At 45.9% G+C, this 24,531-nt stretch overlaps 1 protein-coding gene across 3 annotated transcripts in view; it reads right to left on the minus strand.

Annotated features, from left to right (window-relative positions):
• The window catches only part of COL27A1 (collagen type XXVII alpha 1 chain), a 162,479-nt gene that overhangs the window by 114,555 nt on the left and 23,393 nt on the right, over nucleotides 1-24,531 (minus strand). For all 3 annotated transcript variants that reach the window (XR_012838465.1, XM_075772219.1, XM_075772221.1), the window contains 5 exons: nucleotides 20,529-20,582; nucleotides 12,555-12,608; nucleotides 7,456-7,509; nucleotides 5,384-5,437; nucleotides 81-125 (listed from right to left, as the gene is read on the minus strand). Coding sequence is in view for 2 of the 3 variants with exons in the window: in XM_075772219.1 (XP_075628334.1) it covers nucleotides 81-125; nucleotides 5,384-5,437; nucleotides 7,456-7,509; nucleotides 12,555-12,608; nucleotides 20,529-20,582 (261 nt within the window). In the remaining variant the exon portion in view is untranslated. The remainder of the gene's footprint in view (nucleotides 1-80; nucleotides 126-5,383; nucleotides 5,438-7,455; nucleotides 7,510-12,554; nucleotides 12,609-20,528; nucleotides 20,583-24,531) is intronic.

The following is a 24,531-nucleotide window of genomic DNA, read 5'->3' on the forward strand; positions in this document are numbered from 1 at the left end:
TCCAGGATCCAAACTAGCATCAGAGTCAGCAAATCCATCCCCTCTTTAAAGGTTCAGTGTTGGAAACTGGGAAGACTCACCTGCTCTCCAGGGTGACCTGGTGGTCCAGGGTAGCCTTTATATCCCTGTTGAAACAGGATGGAAGAGATGAATAAGAAGGAAAAAAAACCAATAAAAAAATCTGGTTTTGGTTTGAATTTCTCTTTGCAGATTGGAGTAAAGTTCTGAGGAGAAGCAGGTCTTTAGCTACGGGATAGCACTACACAATCCCTGTGGATATTCCCAGACTGCTGCAACGCGGTGTGGCAGCAGCAGCCTGCACCCGCTGGGGTCTGGCCTGGTGGTAACTCAGGAGGGACTTGCTCCATGAACAGACTTAGAGTTGTATCTACACTCAGATCCGTCTATTTGTAATCTACACCTTTAGCAAAGCTATCCTTAATCCTTAGGAAACCACAGGCTCGTCAGGTAAGATGTTGGCTTTGGGCAGCTGAGGGACTGCACAACTCAGTTCAGAGTGCTCGCTTTCGCTTTAGAACTTGAAATGCCATAGGAAACACCAAAATAACACCAAAACCACCAAAATTTATTGTCATGGTAAACTTCAATTTTGTTTCTACCTTGAATTTGTCTAGCTTCCAACTTTTCTAGTCTGATTATTACAGGTGTGACCAGATCCAGAGTCCTTCACTATGAAGCTACCCAAAACGGTGAGCAAGCTGTCTCTCAACCTGCTCTCTGCTGAATTAATTAGAATGAATTTCTTAATCCAGCTTGCTAGCTGGCAAGTGTTGCAGGCTTCAAATCATTCTCACAGGTCTTTCATAAACCTGCTTCAGTTTTTCAGGTCAGGGTTTTTTTTTTTTTTTGAGATGCAGACACTAGAGCGAGACAAAAGTAGCCTGTTCAACTGCAGACTGATCAGTATATATTTTAAGAGAGTTTGCTTTCTCCAGGATTTACCTAGAGCTCTCTTCAAACACCGAGTAAATTCTGCAAGTGACAGGCACTTTGGATTTTTTTTCCCCCCTTTCCTTTATTATCTTGCTTCAGCTATTTAAAACAAACTCATTTCCATCAAGTGGAGTCAGAGCAGATTAGAAGATTAAATTCAGTTACGGAGATGACTGTTTAGCTGGGCTACTAGCAAGATTAAAAAAAAAAAAAGGAGCAGAAAATTTAACTTGAAACAAACGGAGAGAGAAAATAAAAAAGAAACAATCCTTGCACAAATACTACAGAAATAACAAAATGCTTTCAGGGTGGGTTACAACTGCTAATTGTAATTCGGCCTCTGCTGCTGCCCCTGTCCCCAGCCAGGGCTCCCGGCACGCATCGCCTGTCTGCGAACCCCCCCGGGAGCATCCCCCTGCTCTGGAAGCCATCACCAAACCCTGGTTTGGCCGAGGACTTGGCCTTTCGCTTCACTCACCAGATGAACCCAGGCCTGTTTCTGCTCCCAGCTCCACACCTCTGCTTAACAGCTTTTTTATTCTTCCCATGGGCTATTCTAGACCTGCAGCCTAAGCCTTCGCTGGCGGAGGTATGCAATGCTCTCAGCCATCCTGGCTACTACCCACTCCCCTTTGCATTCCTCCTCGCTCATTATTTCAGATATTTTGGCCTGGAAAAATGTTGATTCCCTTTTCACCGATTCTCTCCTGCTTGACCTTGCTGATGTATCACACCATGATCTTTTGACTGAGCTGCACCCCCTGAGAAGGCGGTGGCTGACCTAAAAGACCATTTGGCTACCGGCTGGCCCTTGAACCACCTAGAAGGTCGTGAGTACTGTTAGTGAGTCTTTCACTTCAGCCAGTGGTTCCTAACTGGAAGTGCCTCAGCAGCTCTTGGAGCAGGACCAGCAGATGGGACTCCCTGCCCCTGTCCAGGAATCTGCCCCATGAGATCCTCTCTTGCTCATCCTCTCCCTGGCTCCTTGACAGAGGTTCAGCACCAGCAGAAAGGAAGGAGGATGCTCCACCCTGGTTGGGTGTCTGGCCTGAGGGTGAAGGCACGCCATGAAGGTCCAGACCCACCCAGGTGCAGAAGGCCCAGTATTGGTATCACCCGCCCCTGGAGCGTGGACCAGCAGGGCGTCGTGCAGACGGAGAGCGTCTGTTCTGGCCCTCACCTCTTCCAGAGAGAGCTGCCAACAGAAACAGCCCTGGGTTCAGCATCTCCAGACATGCCCTGGGATTCAGCTTGGAGCCCACAGGGTTTCCTCCTGGGACCTCTGCCCAGCTCCACCAGCCACAGCCTGGAGCAGGAACTACCTTTGTTTCCAGACAGCTGGAGCATCTACTTCCATGGGCACAAACACTTAGACATGTCTTGCTCTCTGCAGTGATAAGAAAGAGGTGCCTAGAGCTTGGCTGCTCCAAGTCATTCTGCTCTGACTGGGTTCCGGCAGGACAGGCATTCCAAGCCTGTGCTGTCCACCCAAGGCAGGTGGTGGATGATAGCCCCTTGAGATGCTCAAAGCACATCCTGAGCTAAAGTCTGCACCACGCATTGCATTGATATCTCTATAATGGTAAGTGAAGGGCACTTAAATTAAATACGTAGACACTCTACTACTGTTGCGTCCCATTAAATATCCTCCTCACTATCTATAATGAGCTCTGGGAAGCTTCAAATGTGTGTTTCTTTATAGTATACTGCAGTTATTTCTGTCTCAGGTTAATTATAGTGAGGAGAAAACAGAAAAGCTTGTGCATGCTAAAGTTGACTGCAATGTGAAAGTATTTACCTGCTAAAATCCTCTTCAAATAGTGCTAAAATGACAGGGCAGAGGGTATGAAAACAACTGCATTTGCTCTTTTATCCAAACACTTCCTGATGATTACAGGGTGCTCAACACAAAGGGCTGTGATTTAGAAAGGAAATTGCACTCTAGTGAAGGATTTACTCATCTGCGATGATATTTATAATCCCCGCTCTCCTGGCTAAAAAGGATCATCCTGCACTTTGATAGGAAATGTGAAGAGTAAAGAGGCCAGCGCATGAGAACTGCACGACAGGATGTTTTGAAGCACTGACCAATTCCCAGCTCTGCCTTTACTCCCTGAGTGACTTCAGTGAAGCTTTCTCTCTCTCGCTGCTGCCGTCTTCTACAACCTTGCACTTTGCTACAACCATTTTCAGCTCCACAGCGTTTGAGGCTGGGAGCAACGATGCAGTGCTCTGCTGAGCTGTATCTGCAAGGCCGCTGTAGTCTGCAGCCCACAACCAAAAGCCAAAGCCCACGGACACCCTGTGGGCACCAGAGAGAAGGGCAGAGCAGACAGCCAAGTCCCGCCACCGTTCCCAAAAACTGCTGGTCAGCAATCCCAACATTTGCTCTGTGTGGAGAGATGGGAATTACATCTGCTGCTTGAAAGGCAGTTTCATATACTTGTAGATGGGTGCAGGCAAATTGACTTTGAGGGTGCTCTGAGGTTGGACCCTCCAATCCTACAAAGGGCAAAGGTCTGCATTCACAAGGCAGGCACTGCGGCAGGAACCGTGCTATCCAAACCCACACGCTGCTCGACGTGTCCAGCTTATGCTGCTGAACCAGTTGTTTCATTTAGTGGGGAAAGTATTTTGTTTCCCCTGGTGAAATATTTTGCCTATTTGAAAGTTTCTACATGGCGTGTTCAGATCAAAGCCCTCGCAGCTCTTTTCACAGTCCCTCCATGGACTGAGCAGAAGGGATGTCCATTTCCAAGGCGTTGCTGTTTTCTGGTAGCCAAGATGTGTTGCCCACCTTCAGCCAAACACCAGCGTATTTTCACTGGGAGAATGCCAGCAGGGAATCCAGATAAAAAAAAATTTTTTTCCGAACATTTCTCCAACAGCTGTAAATTTTTTCTTAACACAGGACGCTAATAAAAGCCAGGTTACACCAAAGCCACTGCCAGACTAGTGCTACTGGGAGGTGGTTTTTTTTAAGCTGCACCAAAGGAAAAATTTCAGCATTCAACTCGCTCATTACTTGAAGAAACAGAAGCGTACCCCCTGCCTTTGCCCTGTCCTGGGGGAGACAGAATCAGATGTGAAGGCCATGTGCTGGACTCAGGAACGTTTGTCCAATCTCCTATTCCCTCTCCACTTTTTCCACTATGAGTCCTCGCTCTCCTGACATTGCATTTTGCTGATCGTAACCGCAAGGTTTTATTTTATGAGCTGTTATACCAGGAAAATGGTATTCTTTGCACCCTATTTGTTAGAACTTGTTTGTGACAGCAAGAGATTGGTAATTCATCACTCTGTTGCTCCTAGCTCCACACAGCACCCCAAGCATAACCAGTCTTGGGAGTAGAAAAACGAACCCAGCCCCTACTCTTGGCAATTTGATTCCAACATAAAGCACACAACAAACAGTCATGGAAAAGGAGTTTCTTTCGGCCTCCTCCACACCTTCTTTCTCTCCCCGGAGTCCTGAAGCACACTCGAGTAGGTGTTTGTGTGCAGCTAATTGGCCTGAAGAACACTATATCTTCAATGGCCCATTGACTATAAAGTGATTGAAACAAGATGCTAATTTTAACTGTTCAGCTTAGCTACGTCAATATTGGCTTGCTGGGGAGGGGAGTCATGTCCGCTGAGTCCAGCTATCAAACAGCTCCCTGCAAAAGGTCCAGCTTCCAAAAAAACCAAACCAACCTACCAACACAGCCTGGAACTGGAAGGTCAACTGATGTGTCCTTAATACATAAAATACGTGAGCTCGAGGTATGGATTGCCACGGTATTGCTGTGCAGACTTGCACGCAGGAATACAAGCACACACACTGCGGCAATATGAAGGCAGAGACGGGTACTATGTATCCTTTTCTAGGCATAGGCATGTTGTTGGTGATGTTAGTGATGTTGAAACATCAATATGGAAGCAAATAAAGTAAATCTTGACTAGTGCTGTCAGTCTCCAAGCAAAATAGAGGGAAGGCATAGAGATATTTTGTTTGAAATGTGCTTCACCAGGACAGACAGTCAAGGTTTCCTTGGAATATCTAAACCTGTTCTGAATCCAATGAGTATTGATGCCAGTTATAGATCCATTTAGTTAACGCATTGGCTGAACCAGACCTAAATTCAGCTCGCTGATACAGACCCAGTGTCAGGGTGTAGAGGAACGATGCAATGCAATGGGACATGGAATACAAAGAAGGAACAGAAATCTGGATCCAGAATTTAATTTCATATTCTTATACAGCTTGCTGGTATAACATTTAGGCAGTTGCTTCAGCCCTATATCCAAATTTATACACCTGTGAAATGGGTATAAGACTTTCTTGCTGGGTACTAGAACTTAATTAAATCATTTAGGCAGTTAAAGATTTCCCACATTTTAAAACGAAAATAGTGATCTCATTCACTAGAAAAGAACATGTTCCTACCTTTCTACCAGGTGGTCCAGGGAACCCAGTCAAACCAGGTAAGCCCACGTCTCCCTGCAGGAAGCAAGCAAGTTGCATTAGTTTTCAGCAATGTTTTCCCTATGCCTAGCATACTGTTACTGAAATTATTTTGCTGACAGTAGCACCCAACTATTGATATTTCTGATTCTAATTGCAAGTCTTTAAAAACTGACTGGATAAGAAGTGTAGATTTAGACATCATCTCTATTAACTGGCTCATATAAATAATAAACTCAGTTAATCAATGGCAGCTGCTGCTGGAATCCAGCTTTTTGCCAGCAGAATGAATGCCTTTTTTTTTTTTTTTTTCTTTTCCAATTATTCAGTCACATGGTTCATTTGCCTTTCGATAGACATCTAAATTGCCAAGGAAAGAAAATTTTAACTTTTAAATGCAACAAGAACAACAGGTACCTCCTGCCAAATCCTATGATTGTGCTCACACTCTGCTACTGCACTGGATCAGCCCACGGCTCCAGCTCAGATGGCGCTGATGTTGTAACTATTTAACCTGCCTATATGACACGGATTGAACCTTTGCAGGCTGCTGGTGGGAGGGTTTTTTCGGTGGCCTGTACTTTTGAAAAGACATTGCATCACATCCCAGCTGGCATACCCAAATCATCACAGGAACGGAGAAGCGCGTTGCTGAGACCTCTCTGACATCCAATCCCCGTTCGTACAAGCCCCGTTTGGCCGCCTCTGATTAGGATCAAAACCCCCTTTAGAGTCTCTAACATTGTGCTGTGCCTGCTGACTGAAAATGTATTTGGAGTATCTAGCTTGAAAATTAGGCATCACTCCAAACTCCTGCTGGAAACTCCTTGTTTCTATTACTGCTAACAGGAATAAAGCCTTGTTAACATGAGCTAAAACTGATCTGGATCTCTCCCCTCCTTACACTGAGCATGCTTGCAAGAAAACGGTTCCAGACTCTGCGGGTAGATGATTTCCATGTGATGCCATTCCGATGTAGCGTACCAGAAATTTCAGAAGGCATCTCGTGCTGTTAAGTTAAAAGCATCATTTCAGACTTAGCCTTCTCAATGTTTTCTAGCACCACCCTCCATCTTGCATTTGTGTGGCTTGCTGTGCTTCATGGAGGCATCTGGTTTCAAAAGAAGGGCCTAAGTTCTTTATGGACGATGCTTTCTTTTAGCTGTGCATTTATAGCAAGGCTTATGATGAAAGGAAGAGAACCAGGCTTCTTGCCCTGGACGTGAGTTATGAAGTATTGTGCAGGCACTACTGAAAGAACTAATTGAGGTAGATGTTGTGGAACCCTGACCGCTCTTCTATTCATTTCTAGACTTCTGCGAGGCCTTGTGCCTCAGTAAAAACCACTCAGCTGTGAAACAGCGAAAATGGGAGTTGTAATTTATTGAAAAGAATTAGCAGAACTCTGATCCTTAACAGCTGCTAAATCCAGAAACCAGCTACACTTAGTTGTGTGTTTTGTGTCGATTTCAGTAGAGCTTGGTGGAACGGCCTCTGGTTATCACGTAGCAGGGTCCATGCGTGGGCGGTGCAATGCTCTGAGCCTCCCGTTCCCCACCAGCAAGGCTGCTCTCACCGTAGCGATCTGCCATAGGCTGAGTATGTGACGCGAGGCAAACCACTGCTGCTCAGCTCCTTGGCAACAACATCCTTTCCTTTGCCTTCAAGGTTTTTATTGCTTACGCTGGGATCGCCGCTTTCTATAGCTGCATGCCCAGAGCTGGCAAGGTGTGGCTGTATCTCATGTGCGCTCGTTTAAATATCTAGCTTAAATAGCCGCATGCTTGCGGCGGCAGGGACTTAAGTTTGGGCTGCAGACCGTGCATAAAATGGATAAACATTTGGACAGCAAAAAGCTGTGGCAGCAGGCACTTCAGTGCACTGTGGTCAATACCTTAGCTAACTCTCTTTAGTCCTGAAGCCAGGGCATAAGTCTTAACTTTCAGTCCTAAGTCTACTTGAGGAGCTGTGACGCTTGTGGCTGCAGTGTGGACTCCCTCCGCGTGGGAGGGATCAGACCGCACCGTGGTCTTGATGCCTGTGCACCATCTTACCTTCTGTCCGTTGCGAGCTTTTCCAGGCGACAACCCAGGATCACCTTTCTGACCCTGAAATGAAAAACATAAATTAATGCCATAATCCAAGGACCCAGCCCATAGATGGGGTTCTGCTTCCACCAAGCCTCCAAATTAGAAAAACATGTTGTTTTATCTCCGTCTTGCCCCGACATCCCAAATGTATTAAAGTCCCCAGGTATAGCTGTTTTGCTGGGGCTGGTTGTGGTGAGCGATTGCTGCTGCTAAAGTGCCGAGTTTTAAATAGTATTTGACAGTATTAAATTGACTAAAGAAAGGATAACTGGAAGAAGGCAATGTCAGGACTTTTGATACTTATTAGACTAGACAGCTGTGATTTCTTCCTTGTCTACAACTACCATCTCAAAAATAATTATCAAGCTTATTACTGCGGCTAAACCATCCTTCTTAACAACTGCTGGATGCTGTTGCTGTTTTAACTGCAGGGAACAGATGAAACTGCAGAGAAAGTTACACTAATTAGACACTACCAACAGCCAGAGCAATTGTGAGGCTTTCAGGCTGGCAGAAGAAAGAGGCACACTTTATCTTAAGTGGCAATATTCTTTATTTTCCTTCTGAACAACCGTGACGAGAGAAATCACAATTTAAGACTGTGATCTTCTGATGAACGCAGGCTGGAATTTCAGCAGCGTTTGAACATCTAATTCCCATAGGTTCTTTTGAAAATCCCAGTTCAAATTCTCAAAAGGTGATGTGTGCGCCTAACAGGGTGAGAGACACAAGTAGGAAAAAGTAGAAGAGATTTGAAGCGTGCCAGATTCTTTTGGCAGGGGAGACGTAAGGCTTAGCACTCAAAGCAGCTTAGGTCTGTAGAACATCTCTTCTGGCACAGCTAGGACACCGGTATCCCAGTATCGGGCACTGGCCGTTTAACACCCCTGGGATCATAAACAAGTCGCAACCTCTGGGTGCCAAATCAGCAGCATGGGATTCAAAACCAACCACAGGACAACTGTTAATTAACGGGGTTAATTAACGTATGTCAAGTGAAGGGCTGGGAGGGAAGGTGAGACCCTACAAAGGAGTAATCGTATTTATTAACTGGCATTTCTCATTAGCAGCACAAAGGTCTAGTTATAGCTGGCTGAGCAGCTTTTCCATGCAGCCTCACTGCAACTACATTTGACACATACTTCCCACCTGGCACAGAGTGTAAATCTCCCCTTCTCCTCCTCCACCATCCACCACAAGCTGCAAGGTTCAGGGAGTGAGATTACTTGGCTACGGACTGTAGGGAGCACTGCTGATTCAAGGCAGATGCATCTGTGCAAATTCTGAATGAAGGCTGCCTGGTTTCCAAACAGTAATGAAGTCATGCAGATAATCTTGCTTTGCATGCAGCTGTTATCAGGGCAATTCTCCCACTCTTTGAGCTTCAGAGCAATCAGTGGGTGCTACGACTGCTGGGAACAGGTTAGAGCAGTCCACAGGATCACAGGGTGTTCATTTCTACTTTGCAAAATTCATTTACTGCAGCAGGTAGACACCCACCACCCTCCCTAAATCTTGCCATGTGCTCAATGCAATGACTCTGAACCACGTCAAGGAACACAAGCCTCCTGTGTTTTTCCCTGGGAAGCTCCAGCTCACATTAGCAAAGACTGGGCTTTACACCACGGTTCTGTGTTCAACACTGCTGAGACCATCACACAGGTGGAGAACTCGGCCGCAAGCAGGATCACACGTCCCTAAGATCAATCAGCAAGACGGCATCAGGGCCAGAGAGAACGGATGCCTGGATGCTGAGGGCTGAAATTGTGAATTAATTGTGCAACTCTTCTCGTACAGCAACCACAACACGGGAATTAGCCTAAGCCTTGTCCGTCACTAAGCCATGGCACCTCGCCCACAAGCTTCTCTCTTTCCCATCCCAACTAATTGAGCACACTGCTTCCTCTTGTAAAGTAAGAAATTGTTTTCTTCTGTTTTTTCCCTACCTGGGAGAAGACTAGAGCCAGGCAATTTAAACACCTCAGCTTTGCAATCCCACTAATAGTATTTTAAACATCAGTGAGCCAAACTGATGAGCTATCTTGGAGCCAAACCATTCACTAAAAGGAATATTCAATTTTTCCTAGTGCTATAACAAGGGAGATTTATCCAGAGCAGCTAACTTAGCAAACCATACTAATGCCTGATGCCAAAAGCCTCCAGATGAGAGATGCAAACCCAACTCTTGTAACGGCTTTCGAAAACACACCCTGACAGCTAACCCTCCTCCCAATCCCAAACTTTATTAGGGCATCCTCGGAGCTACATCTAGTCATTAGCAAAAACACCCCTTCTGCCCCCACCAGCAGCTTACAGACCACGCAGCCAGCCACAACCCTGGCCCAGCGTACGTCTACAGCTGTTTAAGAGGTTCTCTACTGTCATCAGTCTTTGCTAACTAGCTGCAACAGCAATTTTGCAATTGCCAAGGGCAACAAACAGAATGCAAAAAGTGGCAAGAAGCCCCCTTTAAGCAGTTGCATGTTACAAATTGCTGAGAAAAGCACGATGGGCTAAATTCTCAGGCGGCACGAGCGGGTGTAATGCCACTGAAGTCAGTGGACCATGCTCAAGCAGATCAGCAGGAATTTGGCTCAACAGCTACATACAGCTCCGTGCAAAAGATCAGCTTCCTAAGTACAAGGGCCTGCAAGTGCTCAGCTCCAGAGACGAGAACGAGGTGGACTCTGCACAGGACGGATTCAGAAACGCAGCAGGCCGACAACACAACACAACTGGACAAGAGACACGCACAAGCACGCACATCTCTGCCAGCTGCAATGCCACATCACCATCACATCCCTCGCATGCAGCCGATTGCCTGATCTTACGAGTGCTCAGCTGATAAAAATTATGCTCCTGGGTTACTTGCTAAGTGACAATGACTTGGTGTTAGTCATTGTTTCCAAGCTGTATCTATCTGGCAAACATCAGTTTTCTTTCTTGGATTGCTTGTTTTTTTCCATGGTATTAACTGCTATCTAGTGAAGACCTAGCCCAGCAGCCACTTGAAGGCTCTCAGCAAGAGAAGTTCTAGTTGGGGCTGCTCTGCCTTGTCACCCAGGCTGAGCTTTTTGCATGCCCATAATTTCAGCCATTGGCTGGGTCTACTAGGAAGATATAAGGTCCCAGGTGCAGGCTTGTCAAGTCTGGCAAAGGGTAGAGGCATTAAAAAAGTGTAAAGGGGTGAAATATCAATTTTTTTGTGTGAAGTCAGTCTTCTAGGACTGGTGTAACACCACAGAAATGAAGGGGAGATGTCAAAACTCTGGGACCTGATACACACTTTCCAAAAAGCTCTTCATATGCAAGGACCTTGCAATCATGGCTGAGCAGCCTCTCCCTGCTAGAGGTGAAGTTATGCCCAGGCCTCATAGCCCACTGCAAACCTAATACTTCTTTTGACGAAACACCATGTAGAACAGCCTAATCCTGCAAATGGTGGCTGGATAAAATTAAAATATATCGCACAGACTGATGACACCAGATCTCTGCTGCAGACGTACTACAGCTATCCATCCACTGAGGGCTTTCTGCTGCCAGACTGTGCATCAAGTTGGAGAAAAAATGCTTACAGGGAGTTTTTATTTCTAGGAGGAGACCAACTGAACACAGCTTTACAGCCAAATGATGATTTCTGACAAGGCATTATACTAAATGTGTTTTTTTTTTTTTAAAAATCCTATAGCATAGAAACATGGTTTGACTCTACAGATTGGATCAGGCTGAATGTGCAGGACTGGAAGTTAGATAAAAGAACTTTGATTTGACTTATAAAACTCAACAAGTGTGATCTGGAAGTCATTGATGGAGAATAAATGCAGAACACTAAGATGTAGAACTTTTACAGCCTCACTTTTCAGGCCATATAACTATACTTTAGAATTTAAAACAGCTGCTGTTCACCAGCATGTCTCCAGTGCCTAATTTTTAATCACGTAGAGGCAGCATGCCAAGTTTCCAGAATCTTTTTCCCAGAGCATCAATAGTGTTCATAACATCTCTGCCTACCGATGAAATCATGAAAAGAAAGGACTCTTGCTTGCACCTTTCTCTATGTTTGGCTGAGACATCCTGCAGCTTCCTCGGAAGTGAAAACCTCTATTAAGCATTGCCTGTCAAAACTCAACTACTCTTTAGTCCCAGATAGGTGTTATAAAACATAAATCTATTTCTGTGTAAACAATGACACCAAAACAATCCAAACCAATTTCCCAGGAACTTCACAGTCTTTAAGTAACACAAAGCCTTATCCACAGGAACCAGCTGGGAATTAAATCATCTTTCTGAAGGGTTTTGCAGCACACCGGATTAGCTCCCATCTAAAGCGGGAGGACTAAAGTCCCATGCAAAGGGAAGAGGTCCGGCTGCGGGGGGTGACTCCCACCTTGCAGCGCTCCAGCCTCCACCCGGCTGCAGCATCCCGGGGGGAGCGTGTGTACAGGAGAAAAGGACAGAACACGGGGCTCCTGGCACTGCAGGAGGAGGTCTGGGAGACATCAGGACATCTACCAGGAAGCAACGGGATCAGTTTGGGAGGACTGATAGAGATCAGGGTTCCCAGAAACTCTGGAGAGGGAAGGAGAGACAGAGGAGTTTCAGGAGGAGGAAGGTGGAGGAGGAGGCTGGGTGCTACCAGTCCCAGCTCCGCCGCTATCTGGACCCAAAGGTGGAGGAGTAGGTTGCAAAATCCAGAGAAAAGAAATAAGAAAAGCAAAGAAATCCAGACCTGGTGAGGCTCTGGAGTAGGAGGATTCCACTGCCCTCGTCTCAACATAGCAGTTTGCTCCCTGGCGCAGGCATAGCTTAAGCAGGATCCTAATTAGGCAATCTTTGAAATTAGGGAGAACCAAGAACGGAAGCACGCAGCAGGGTCTCTCACAAGCACAGGAAAAGCTTTGGCTGTGCTGCTGGAGGGCCTGTGCGCGAGCAGAGGGGAGGGGAGAAATGGCTTCAGCCACTCATCATTTTGTACAGAGCAGGACGGAAAAGTCCGTCCATGCCCCACTCGTACGTCCTCTGAAACAGGGAGGCAAAAGCTCCTTGCACCAATTAATACTTACTTTCAGGCCTGGGGGGCCAGGTGAGCCAGGGTTTCCGTGGGGACCTGGGGGACCCTAAAAAACACAACAAACACAAAACAGAGTCAAAAGGAGTCGGTAGGCATCTGTGTTAGTCCCGGGAGCGGCAGTGTCTCAGGCGGTGCTGTGGCCAGACCTAACAGCACAGCACCAGCTTCAACGGCACACTCGGAGCAGTGGCATGTTACGGAAGGCGAGGTGTGTCTGTCACCACAAGATGTGTCATGATAACAAGATGATTTGGGTACACCAAATATGCCACAACCAGGAAGAGAAGCTACTTTGGGGTCAGGGCAGTCAAAGCTCTGCGAGGAGCCCCAGCAGGCAGGTACGGAGGTAGGCGGAGGGGAAGTGTGGCAGGGTGTTAACAACCGTTTTGGCCAAAATGGAAGAGAACACAGCTGATTACTAATGGGAAATTTTAAATTGTTCAGGTATCTGAGATGAACTCATTTCCCCAGAAACCAGATTTTTGCTTTTAGAGGTTAGAAAGAGAATGGATGGACAGACAAAAAAATGGGGGGAGCAGAGTTAAGTCCCTGCTTAAATCATTTAAATCTATATTTTTGCATAAGTCTCACAAGCCAATGACGCTGTCAGAGTATCTACCTCTGATCACATACAGCAGTATCTCCTTTTGCATCACATTTTAAACCACCCTGCATATTTTCCAAAGACTATTTAAGGAGTTATCTGGAATAAGCAGCTAAGAATAGTTTATCCCAGGATTGTATACAGCACAGAAGATCTGTTAAGCTTTCAGGCAGAAGTAATAACAATTCTAAGTCCTCTTGAACACGTTCCTGGGAGATGAAACAACCTGAAGATTCAATTCCAATGGCTCCTGTTCTGCCAAGGCTGTGCGCGAGCTTTACGCTACCACGAGGAGCACTTTAATGTACCCTCTAGTTAGGAGGAGTACAGGCTAGGGGATAAAAACCCGCTCAGAGACCTTCTCAGAAAGCTGTAGTATTTCTGATGAGCTCTTCAGCATATGTGGGGCCAAAATCTTCAGGGTTTGATTTCCAAGGAAAATCACTGCAGTTAAACATGCGACTCCCATCCAAGTTCAGTGCCCTTGCTCTCTTTTGAGAGAACATCAGTGCGCTGATGTCTATTCAGTTTTATTTTTACTACGCTGTAATAGAAAATAATGCCTTTTTCTATTTAGCTATTGTGGTACAGACAGTTGTTGAGTGCTCAGTGCTGTTTCACAACTCATGCTGCTCTCCTGTAAGAGGCTGTTCAATTAAAAGGCTGAGGCTGAACTTTTCAAATGGCATTTTTTACCCAAATCAATTTAATGTCCCATTCTTAAATTTCTTCCAAATTTTCAGCCTAAACCAAATACATTTATTGTCCCATTCTTAATTTCCTTCCAAATTTTCAGCCTGAAATTCTCTGACAGTTTAGCCTGGCTGTGAATTTCCAATGAAACGGAAACAACTTTAATTAAGGTGTTTCAGTATCAACTTGTCATTTGAAAACTCATATAGCTGCTGTAACAAGAGTAACTGAGCACCGAGTAGTCTTAAACAAATTCTTCCCAGCAAGCTATGGCATCATCTGTTCACCTCATTGGGTGGGATACTGAAACAGAGACTTAATGTGCTGCTTAAGGCAATTCAACAAGTCTGTGGTAGCAAAAGTGCTTCAACCCAAGTCCTCCAAGTCTCCGATATGTATGAAAATGAATATTAAGTGACAGAAATCAGAACAGTAAAGACTCTAGAAAAGATGAGTTCCTAAAAAGCTCTTACACATAAGCAATAATCTGGGTAGCTCTGAACAGGGTTCATAAATCCAGACTGCTGCTAGATTTGAGGAGGGAATTCAACTTTGGAGTCAGGCAGCTTGGCTCAAAGCCCATTTCAGTGCAGTCAGTTGAAATCCGTGCTCCACCATGGCCTAGGGCAGACTTCAAACAGTGTCAGACTGGAGGGAACGGCATGGTTTGGTGTGACTCCTAGCTGAAAAGGATCGTTTCCACGAGGAAACCTGGAACAGAGGAAGCTCAGCTGCTGATCAAGAGCTCCTGGGTAAGAGACAAAGCATGCCTCCTGCAACATTTGGTGCAGTCTCCTCCCGAGCTAAAGTAAAGCATGGCAACACGCTCATAAAAAGCCTTAACCAAAAAGGAAGGAAGACGGGAGAAAGAATCTCAGTATCCAGTGACAAAACATGCGATTATGAGAAACACAGGCTCTTGACAAGATGGAGCCTTTACCGCTGAATTCAATGAGAGTCATTGCATGTAATCCAGGCAAAAGAAGGTCAGAGACCCATCCTGCTCCCAAAGACCAATGTGGTCTTATCCTAGTGAGAAGTGGCCACATCCTGCTGAGGAAGTGACAGGGGGAAGTCCAGTCTGGCACACAAGAAACTGCTGTAACCAAGTCTGGGGCTTGTGCTAGACATTTTAAACTGCTCTCATAACTGTGGAGAGAAAAGGGCGTAGTCTGGCAGTAGTCCTAAAAATGGTAAAAAATAACTGATCTTGATGTGTTCCAACATGGTTAGTCCTGAATCTGTGATTACACCCACATTCTTGGCAGAGGAGGAAGATGCGATGCGGTACAGTTAGATGAGCTGAGTAACAAAAGGTACAGGACAGCATCCGCCTCAGGAGCTGTTAGCAACACAAAATCTGAACAGGCAGGCCTTACAAATTAATCCATGCGCCAATGCGCAAACCCCAATAACAGTCATCGTGCCCCCAAGCTACCCATCCTTGTTTTATTAAACCCAGTCCGATGTTCATTCCTCTCCTACTGGGCCCAGCAGGATCACCCTTCTCCAACCAGTGCTCCCACAAATAGCCCTCTTTTCATGGAGAAACAATTCAAGAGTTAATCACTTTGTAGTTCTATAGTTAATTGCTAGCTATATTTTACTCATGCTATCCTAGATTTAATAAAATTTCCCACTCAGGATTCTCCTAAATATATTTATCATCAATACACTAGTTTTGCTCCTCTTTTCTACACACAGGATGGGACAATGCTGAGAATAAAAAAAAACACCCCACAGCATGTATTACTATTTGCACGCGTGCCTGTTTACCCACTCGCTTTGGCTCCCTTATAACTGCCGAAACAATCCAATCTAGTGACAAGACAACTTGCATCTGAAATCCTCCCTCACCAGAAATTCCATGGAAAATTTCACTGCGGGGCAGCAGTAGGCCAAGGCTCAGCGACGGGGAGATCAGAACAATCCCTGGATGTGTTCTCCAAGGGAGGGGGGTTTCCCAAAGGTGACGGGTTTGTAATCTCCCTGGAATGTCTTTTACGTGAACGATGCTACTTGAGAACGACACTGTGCCAGCCAGTTCATCTCGGTGACGAGCCTGGAGATGGGACCCTGCTCACAGAAGCGCTTTTATGTCTACTGGTTCACAGCCCGCAAAAATTAACAAAAGTGTAACTGTGCACAGCTCCCCCCATCCCTCCAGCATTGATGAGGAGGGGGGAAAAAATCCTCCGAACTCCTGCTAAATGCTAGAAAGCTTCAGGCAGAGGAATGACCACTCATTCAAAACTCATTATGTCTTGGGGTTTCACTGTGTAAAGCAACTTTTTCTGCTCCTGACCTACAGATCTCACTCTGACCTCTGGCTTGCTGAAAAATGAGCTAAATATTTGAAGTAAAGCCAAACAAACTGTTTCTTTAAACACTTCTTCTCAGAAATTGGAAAATCTTCCTAATGGAATGAGGATACCGGGGAACCTCTGCAGCTGACTAAGTTCTTGCTTGTTTTAGGAGGGAAGCCCTGCATTTTGAAGGAAAGGGAGATTTTTTGCAACCACAGACCAAATGTAACAAGGACATGTTACACTGGGACCTTGCAATCTTTCAAACTGCTAAGGTTCACAGGAGGATGGCAAGAGCATCCCAACGCACCAGGGAGTGCATACAACACTATCTTCACCCATTCACTGGGATTTCTCCTATGTTGTATCAGAGAAGTTAAATTACACAAGAGCAATCACACCATGCCAGGATTTTTATTCCCAATCCTGCCTCTGACTTGTTGCATGGACACGGATAAAACACTGCCCTTGTACCTGAGCTTGCCCACCTTCTAGACAGGGAGATCGACTTCCAGTGGGACCCGGCTTCCCAAATTATTTAAGTGTTTTGGAAAGTTTGACCATAGCTCTTTTCTTGCTGTCCTGGGAGCAAAGCCAACGACTGGACTCCTGTCTGTCACGCATCGGCTTGCTGCCTCCTTCCCATAGGAGGGGGACAGAGAAGGTTTACACAGCACTTGTCTGGAAGGCAGCACTTAAGTCCAAGTATCGCGGTTCACTGCTTTTCTGCAGACCTGCTTAAATCGTGGGTAGTTTGCTGGTCTAGCTATACCAGCGAGAACTGCAGCGAGTCACAATTTGTGATCAACGCAGAGGTTCTGGCAAAAGCCCCTCGTGGCCAGCCTGGGAGTGAAGCTAATTGTGCCCTGGGTGAGGCAGGAATAACCTACAAAGGTGCAGAAGTTCGTGCTCCGCCGGGAGCCCTTTGTTGACAGTTACTTGTAGAGCTTGTTTAGCACAGCTCTGCTAGCAAAACCCAGCCTCGGTCGCTGCCTCCCCGCTAAACCTTGAGGTTTGAAGAAATGCAAAAGGTCATCTGCAGAAATGAAGTGCAACGCCCATCACTTGCACGGAACTGCTCTGTGCGGGTTGCTGTGCGTGTACCCGAGTGCTCAACACGCACGCAACTGTGGAAAAGCTGTCCCACTGCGTGCCCGGCAAAGAAACCTGGGGAAACCCTTCACTGCTAAACCCACCATTCCCTTGAGAGGCACCTCAGATCTTACAGAGACACTTGCCAAGGCGCGTGGCACATTCATTTGAGGAGAAGCAGTGTGGACAGATCTCTTGCTTATGCCTCAAATTCTTTAATACAGATATAAAAGCTGAAAACCATCCTAGCTGGATACAGAGAGAGAAAAAAGCCTTCCTGTAAAGTGCAATACAGCAATACCTATACAGGTTTGCAGAGCTGCTGAGAAAGTGCTATGAGCCATCATTTCGGTCATCAGAACTGCAACATATTTACTCCTTTCCCTTTGAGTTCTTATGCAATAATAATAAGAAACACCCAGCTTTTATTTATTACTTATCTCTGCCATCATAGCTGCAGAGAGCAGAGCACAGGTATAGTCTGAATCTGTCTCAATAGGTCCTTGATGCGGAGTGATAGGGTATAAAATTGATTCCATGCTCCTAAAATGGGGATTGGCTTTTAAAAATCGAGAAATTGTCATTTTCAAGACGACTGCCGCTATCCACTTAGCAACCCTACCTTGGGATGCACTGGAATGCCGAGATGTCCCCTGAACACAACCTCTCTCATGCTTTTACAAAGACTGGCGTTTGTTATGGCATTGCTTACATGGAAAAGCAACATTCAGACTGCACAGGCAAAGTCTAGAGATACTTATCTGCTGGAAACAAGGAGACAGAATCATGGGATCAGCCAGCTTTTCTTACAAACTGTTACTGACCACAATCTCACCCTCAAAGCAAAAGCTAATCAGAGCTTTCATTTTACCCTGACCAACACAGGGGGGTGAAAGGGAAATAAAACAGAGACAATACGGAATTCAAAGGAGTGGAAATACTGCGCTACATGAGCAAAAGAGCCACTTTATGGACTTCGCAGCTACAGAAGGTCACGAGTCAAATACTGCGACTAGATTTTCAAATGAGCCAAGTAATTATATAAGCATTAATAATGTAGAAATTATGCAAGCTACAACAAGGGCAATTATGTCTCATGCCTTCACCCATAAACTGCATTGGTGACAAGAAAAAAAATCTTTCCTTTCTCCCAGCATCAAGCACTGCACAGTTGCATGCGACATTCACCTCCCCTCCGGAGCTCCCGTCTTGGGCTGGAGCGTCATGGGACACCTCATGGGTTACCCATGGGCTGGGCTGGTGGAAGAACTGTGCGGCTGCTTTGTTTGAAGACCAGGTTAGGCAGAGGTAGAACATAACCCCTGCAGTGTACTTATTTTTAAGTGGCTCATACACAACAAATGCAAAAGATGCAAGAATTCCCCTAAGCCTGTCTTAGTTTGGCAGCTCTTCTTCTTCGCAACAAAATCCTTAAACTCCAAAGAGCCACAAGAAAAAAATACTAGAAGAAACACGTTGCAAAGTCAAAACAACTTCTGCACAGAGCAGTTCTGTCTCCAGTGCTCCAGGCCAGACATTTACAGAGTGACCCTTTTGCCCCCTCCCAAAATTAGCACAGCCTCTTTGCAGAGGTCTGAGCCAAGCCAGGCTCAGCTGTGCTGAGCTCTTCCTAACTGGGAACTCTTTCCTGGGCTGATTCTCAGCACCTCTGGCAGAGACTGAACTCAGAAATCCTTTGTTGCTTATTGTCTTTCAGAGGATCGTCTTAAATATGGGATGGAGCACGCCACAGCTGGGAAATAACACAGAAAGTTATGACGCAGCTCCACAAGGCTTTTTTCTTCAGAAAAACTCAAGTTTTGGTAGATAGTGGAATTCAGATGTAGAGCTGAAATGTGATCATACACATAGCAGGAAGAGGATGCAACTGGGGTCTCCAAACACAGTGTCTAGTTTGCACACCACAGGATTGCAAGAAGTAACACCAAACACCTCTTGTGAGTAGTGAGCTGGGCAAAGAACAAACTTTCTTGGGGACTTGCTAAGAACAGCAAACGCCGGGCAATTTGCTGATACGGTTGCTGCTCAGGGTATTTGCAAGCAGAAGACATCAGGGCTGTATGAACAGTTGTGCTGATGTTTCACTACAAAACATATCTGCTGTGGATTGTCCTGTTGATAAAACACACGAGCCTAGTGCTAACTAACACCTTACACTTAGAGCAGAAATCAGTACTCAGGTCTGCTGACACCCATGCCCAGGCTGCAGGGTGTCCTGCAGACCTTTTGGGTTTTACTGTTGTAGAAAGAAGCTGCGTTTATCTTTACTGGTTACTGCAAGATCTCACAGGACTGTAACAAGTGTCCTCAGGGAACGCACAGCCTTCTAGCTCTTAGCCTCTTGGTTGTTCTTTAAAGACATTACATGGGGTTGAGTTTTAGCCAAGTATGTGTGAGGAAATCTCCCTCTGCTGCCAGGCCAGGATGCTGCCTGGATCACGGATCCAAATATTCCCTCCTTCCAGCCTCAGACACTTGCATCTTTTGATTCCCAACCCACATCAGCGCTCAGGAAACGGGCTCCATGACCGTACCCTTGTGGGACAGCACCTTGCTACCATGAAAATGGTGCCAACAATTAACTGTATCCAGGTCAGGCATGTTGCCCAGCTTTGGGAGACTACTTCTGCAGCTAGGCCAATGCAGAAAGCTTTTCTCACAGCTAGCTGCAGCACTCGGCACCAGATGTTTGCTCAGCATAGCACTTGATGTTCAAAGATCTGCATTAGAACTTAATGTAGGGAGGAGGAAATTCAAGAATTTGCAATGGATCTTGTAGAACAGCTCAGAGAGTTTGCTCTAGAACAGGTCTCAGTCTGGGGAGCACCATGATGTGTCGAGTTCTTGGTCCTGGGCCATGGTCCCATAAATGAAGGCATAGCAACAGCAAAGGACCTCAAAGGAAGCAATTTGGGAAGCTGGGGAAAGTGAAGGACAGGACAAAAAGCAGCCAAAGCTAATATTCAGCACTGGGTTTGCAAGAAGTAACAGATACTGGAAACAAAATGAGACAGAGAGAGCTGATTCTTCTGAAAGCCATTTGGAACCACTCATGCCAAGCCTTAGCTTAGGGAGGCTGCAAATCACCAGTGTGGCCTCCTGAAAACCTTTAACAGGGAATGAGAGAATGGAGAAAGGCCAGACCTCAACAGTGGGCCTTGAAGCAATCATTACTCATCCATAGGAACATACAACAGCCCTAGGAACAGTAGGACAAGTACAAATGGAGAGAAATTTTTAAACCACTTACTCGGGAACCTCTCTTGCCAGGTGGTCCTGGTAAGCCCGGCAGACCTGGTGGACCCTAGAAAATTAAAAAGAAGTATTAGTGATAGTTCTAGAACAGGATGGTGGCTCCTGACAATGTTTCAGGGAGACCCATAATACAACCTTTTCGAGAAGACCTTGGAAGAATGGCTAGTTATAACACCACAGCCAGAATTTCCCTTCAACTTATGCTATTACCCTAAAGGGATAAAAGCCATGCCCAATAACATCTGCAGAAGCATATGTTTCCATAGAGTAGAGACAGAGTGTTCACATCTTTCTGCTGTAGACCACATTCCCGTGATCACAGCTGTGTTTCACGCTTCCAGTTTCCTGGACCTGTGCTGTAACACAGGGGTAATGCAACTCTCTCAGCTTCGGAGTTTCCTGCTACGTGCTAGCAGACGACAGAAGTAATGTGTAGCACCTTGGCGAGGGGGGAACATTGTGTGTTCTAATATACACCAGCTGAGGATGTATAGTTCTTGGTCTTGTAGGTTCCTACATGAGTTGTAACATAATCGCATACCAGCACTTCATATTTTAAAGCAGCGTGTTATAAAATGTAATAAAATTGGTGTCAATGTTGGAAATTCTTTAATATGGCTCTGTATAGGAAAGGTCAACTCATACATGTCAGAGTAGTGGGGGTTCTTGGAAGAGGGTGAGAACGAAGTGGAGATACCAGGCACCCAGCTGTGCACTGATCTGAAACACGTTAGGAAAAAATAGTTAACCAGTGAGGTTTGAACTCCTTTGAATTTATTCATTTATTTATTCATTTTTTCAATGGACTGGAGAATTCAGATTTCTGGAGAATCATTTGCAACTCCTAATAACTCCTCAAAACTTCTTTTCCCCCAAGCCAAATACATCTAACAAGAATAACTGTTAATTAAAGTGTCTCCCAGAAGATTTATATTCTAGTAGCTTGTTACAAAGATGAGTTTTCATCACATCCAGGAGAGAAAGAGAGATCCAGAGCTGCAGACTGAAGGATGTTTGGAAGGCAGTCTGAGCTCTCCAACGGCGTGGTGGTCAGGAGAGCAGGTCCCAGGAGCAAGGCTCCATGGGGAAGATGGGTGCATCGCACGGAGCAGGTACAGCATGAGCCCCACGGCCACGCTCCGGCCCCAGCACAGCCTCGGTCCCTTCCCACTGGGTCATCTCTGTAGGACCTCACGTGCACAATCGCCCCGAGCGGAGCCCGCTGCAAGGCTGACCCTGCTGCTGCTGAAGGATTGCCAGGCAGAGCTGCTTGGGCTCTGCGGTGTATTACTGGCCCTGAGGAAGAGTGAAAAGTTCGTATCTCTAATGCAGTTTTCAGGAGTCACTGAGTGCATGATTTAGGAACAGAAATAAACCCTGGAGATTCCTACCCTAAATCTCATGTCCAGGATAAGAATTTGAATAGAGAAAACGTGCCTGAACCATACAACTAACTGATGAATAAACACTCCCCTAATATTACCAACCCTCCTATACACAAGCAGCAAATTAGTTAGTATAAAAGAGATCTTTTAAAAAAGACATCCAGCCAAACTCGAAACAGTAGAAAAAAGTCAGGAGAACAAGTAAGCAAAGCCCAGGGTAGGTCTCTCTGTGCTACTAATTTGTCAGGACATCAAATGAATCATAACATATGTTTTTCTTTAGTTATTTCTATCTGTAATAAAGATGACAAGAAAAGGATTGTTTTCAAAGTGTAAGAGCCTACGCAGCGAACAACAGCTAATGCCCCACACTAGAGACACACAGGGATGGACTTCCACCACTGTACCACTCACTGCTGCTACCCAACACTGCTGCCTGTCCTGGAGATTTCCAGTCTCTATAGCCTGGGATGCTTCATCTGACTTCTCTGCAAGTTGCTGATTGCTGGCTATCACAGTATTACTGGTCCTTCTATTAACAACCCTCATTGATACAGCTGACCCTCATTTTAGCAATACACACAGCATTTTAACCTGCTATTGTGCCAGCTCAGGGCCCCGTGTATAACGCAATTATACAGCTGTGCAAATAGACACATGATTGTAGGGGTTTTTAAGCCTCATGTATAACTGTGCTCCAGAATCCAAGCTTTTATTAAAAAAATCCCCTTGCCCTTTTAGTCACGAAGATAACTATCCAAACATGAATCCAATGCAACTGATCCAGTGACAGTTAACAGAGTTTACCAAAGATTAATTCAAGTCCTTAACCTCTTCTCCATCAAAAGTCAAACCCCAGAAGGAGAAGTAAGAGAAGATGCAACTGTCTGAGAACTGCGTTCCATGCGTACCAGAATTGAGGTGACCTTTTCCACCTTCCTGTTAACAGCAGCTGCAATTGTACTTGGCCACTTGAGTAAAAATCTTCTCCAAAAAATGTGGGCTGTTCATAAACTGAAGCTAACATAAAAATAAGGAGAGAGTCAGTACCTGCACTGGAGCAGGAATACAGAGTTAAGGGAAAGGCATTTAGCTAGAACAGCACAGAAAGCGCAGTATATAATTCAGGAGTCCCTATCACTTTCCTTTGGTTTCATTTGCCTTTCCTTCAGCTTTTTTTTCCCCTCTCCTGAAGGGTAAGAGGAATAAGATGACCGTGAGATGGCATCAGCTCAAAGGTACCAGCCACTGGTAACTGCGTAAGGCAAGAGGGTGACCACACATACATTAGAAGCAAGCCAAGGTGGAAGAGGACTGGGGTAGCTGGATGAACACAGGTAGTTGTGAAACACGATGCACTGCTGCTCGCACGGTTCCTTGGTAGTTGGATTAGGTGGGACATGTACTGTGCCTTCCTAGTGACTCATTTCTCCTCTGCCCTCTACATACGGCTCTATATCATCCAGCTCAAGTTCTCAAAGAGGCCCCCATCAGACAACTAGCTATGCCTGGGAGAGCAATACTGACATACATGCAAAGAAAAAGCCACATCTGCAGAGGCAGCCAGAGAAGACTAAGACCGGATCAGGGCCCAGCTACTTACCCGTGATGGATGCAGCCCCACTTAAAACATGAGGCTCTGAGACATGGAGAGTAAGAGGCATCTATCAACGAGCCACCACGCAGCAAGCTGCTGAGTCTGCCTGGAGGTAATGCCCATGCAGGCCCTACGCTCACCAGAGACATCTCACCTAACGTGGGGAAGAGTTAAACTGATCACACAGAGCCTGTGTGGCCCTTTCCATTGTACCCCTTAGAGCATCCCTAGGGAATTCCATAGGGAGCTGTGGGAAGTTCTCCGAGAGGCAGGAAGGTTTCCTCATCCTGGCAGCTGGAGAAAGATTATCACTTCTCTGCTCCTGCCCTCCCATTGCAGGGACGCCCCATGAGATCGGCGAAGCTGACAGCCTCCTGCAGCGCGCTACCGTTCCTAGCACTTCGGTTCTTGTCTCTCTGGCTCCTTGCCTACTCCTTTCTGCAGACTGATGGCAAAGAACACACACCCTGTTATCACACAAAGCAAAATCAGAGATCAAGGAGAAACGTGGCAGAAGCAGATACTCTCTCTTCTCAAGCCAAACAGCTGAATTGTTAACCAGCCTGAACATTTCTGTGAAGCAGCTAATGGCAGCCACATAAAAGTTTAACCCTTCTCAGTTTCCCACGGTAGCATTAGCAACGATGCCTGATCCCACCAAATGATTATAGGATTTATTCTAAGCTGCTGCTGGGAAACTTTCTGGCGCAAAGGGGACTTTTTTTCTCAGCTTTCTGAGCTTCAAATTGCAAATGGAAAATTAAGCTAAGTTGTCTGAAAGGGAAATACATCGGACCCTGAGGATAAGAGAAATCTCACCATTTCCTCTTGCTGCTGAGATCAGCCAGTTGATACCTCTGCCTCTCCCACACCATGACCCCCCTCACACTGCTTCCTCTGCCCACAGCAATGCCTCTGGGAGCTAGGTGCCTTCAGATCTCAAAACCTGAGCAAGGCTGAACCTGCTCCGAGAGGACTTCAAGGAAAGCGCAATCGGTACAGGAATTGGTGCTGGT

Source organism: Balearica regulorum, chromosome 20, assembly GCF_011004875.1.
Source record: "Balearica regulorum gibbericeps isolate bBalReg1 chromosome 20, bBalReg1.pri, whole genome shotgun sequence".
Taxonomy (NCBI): Eukaryota; Metazoa; Chordata; class Aves; order Gruiformes; family Gruidae; genus Balearica; species Balearica regulorum.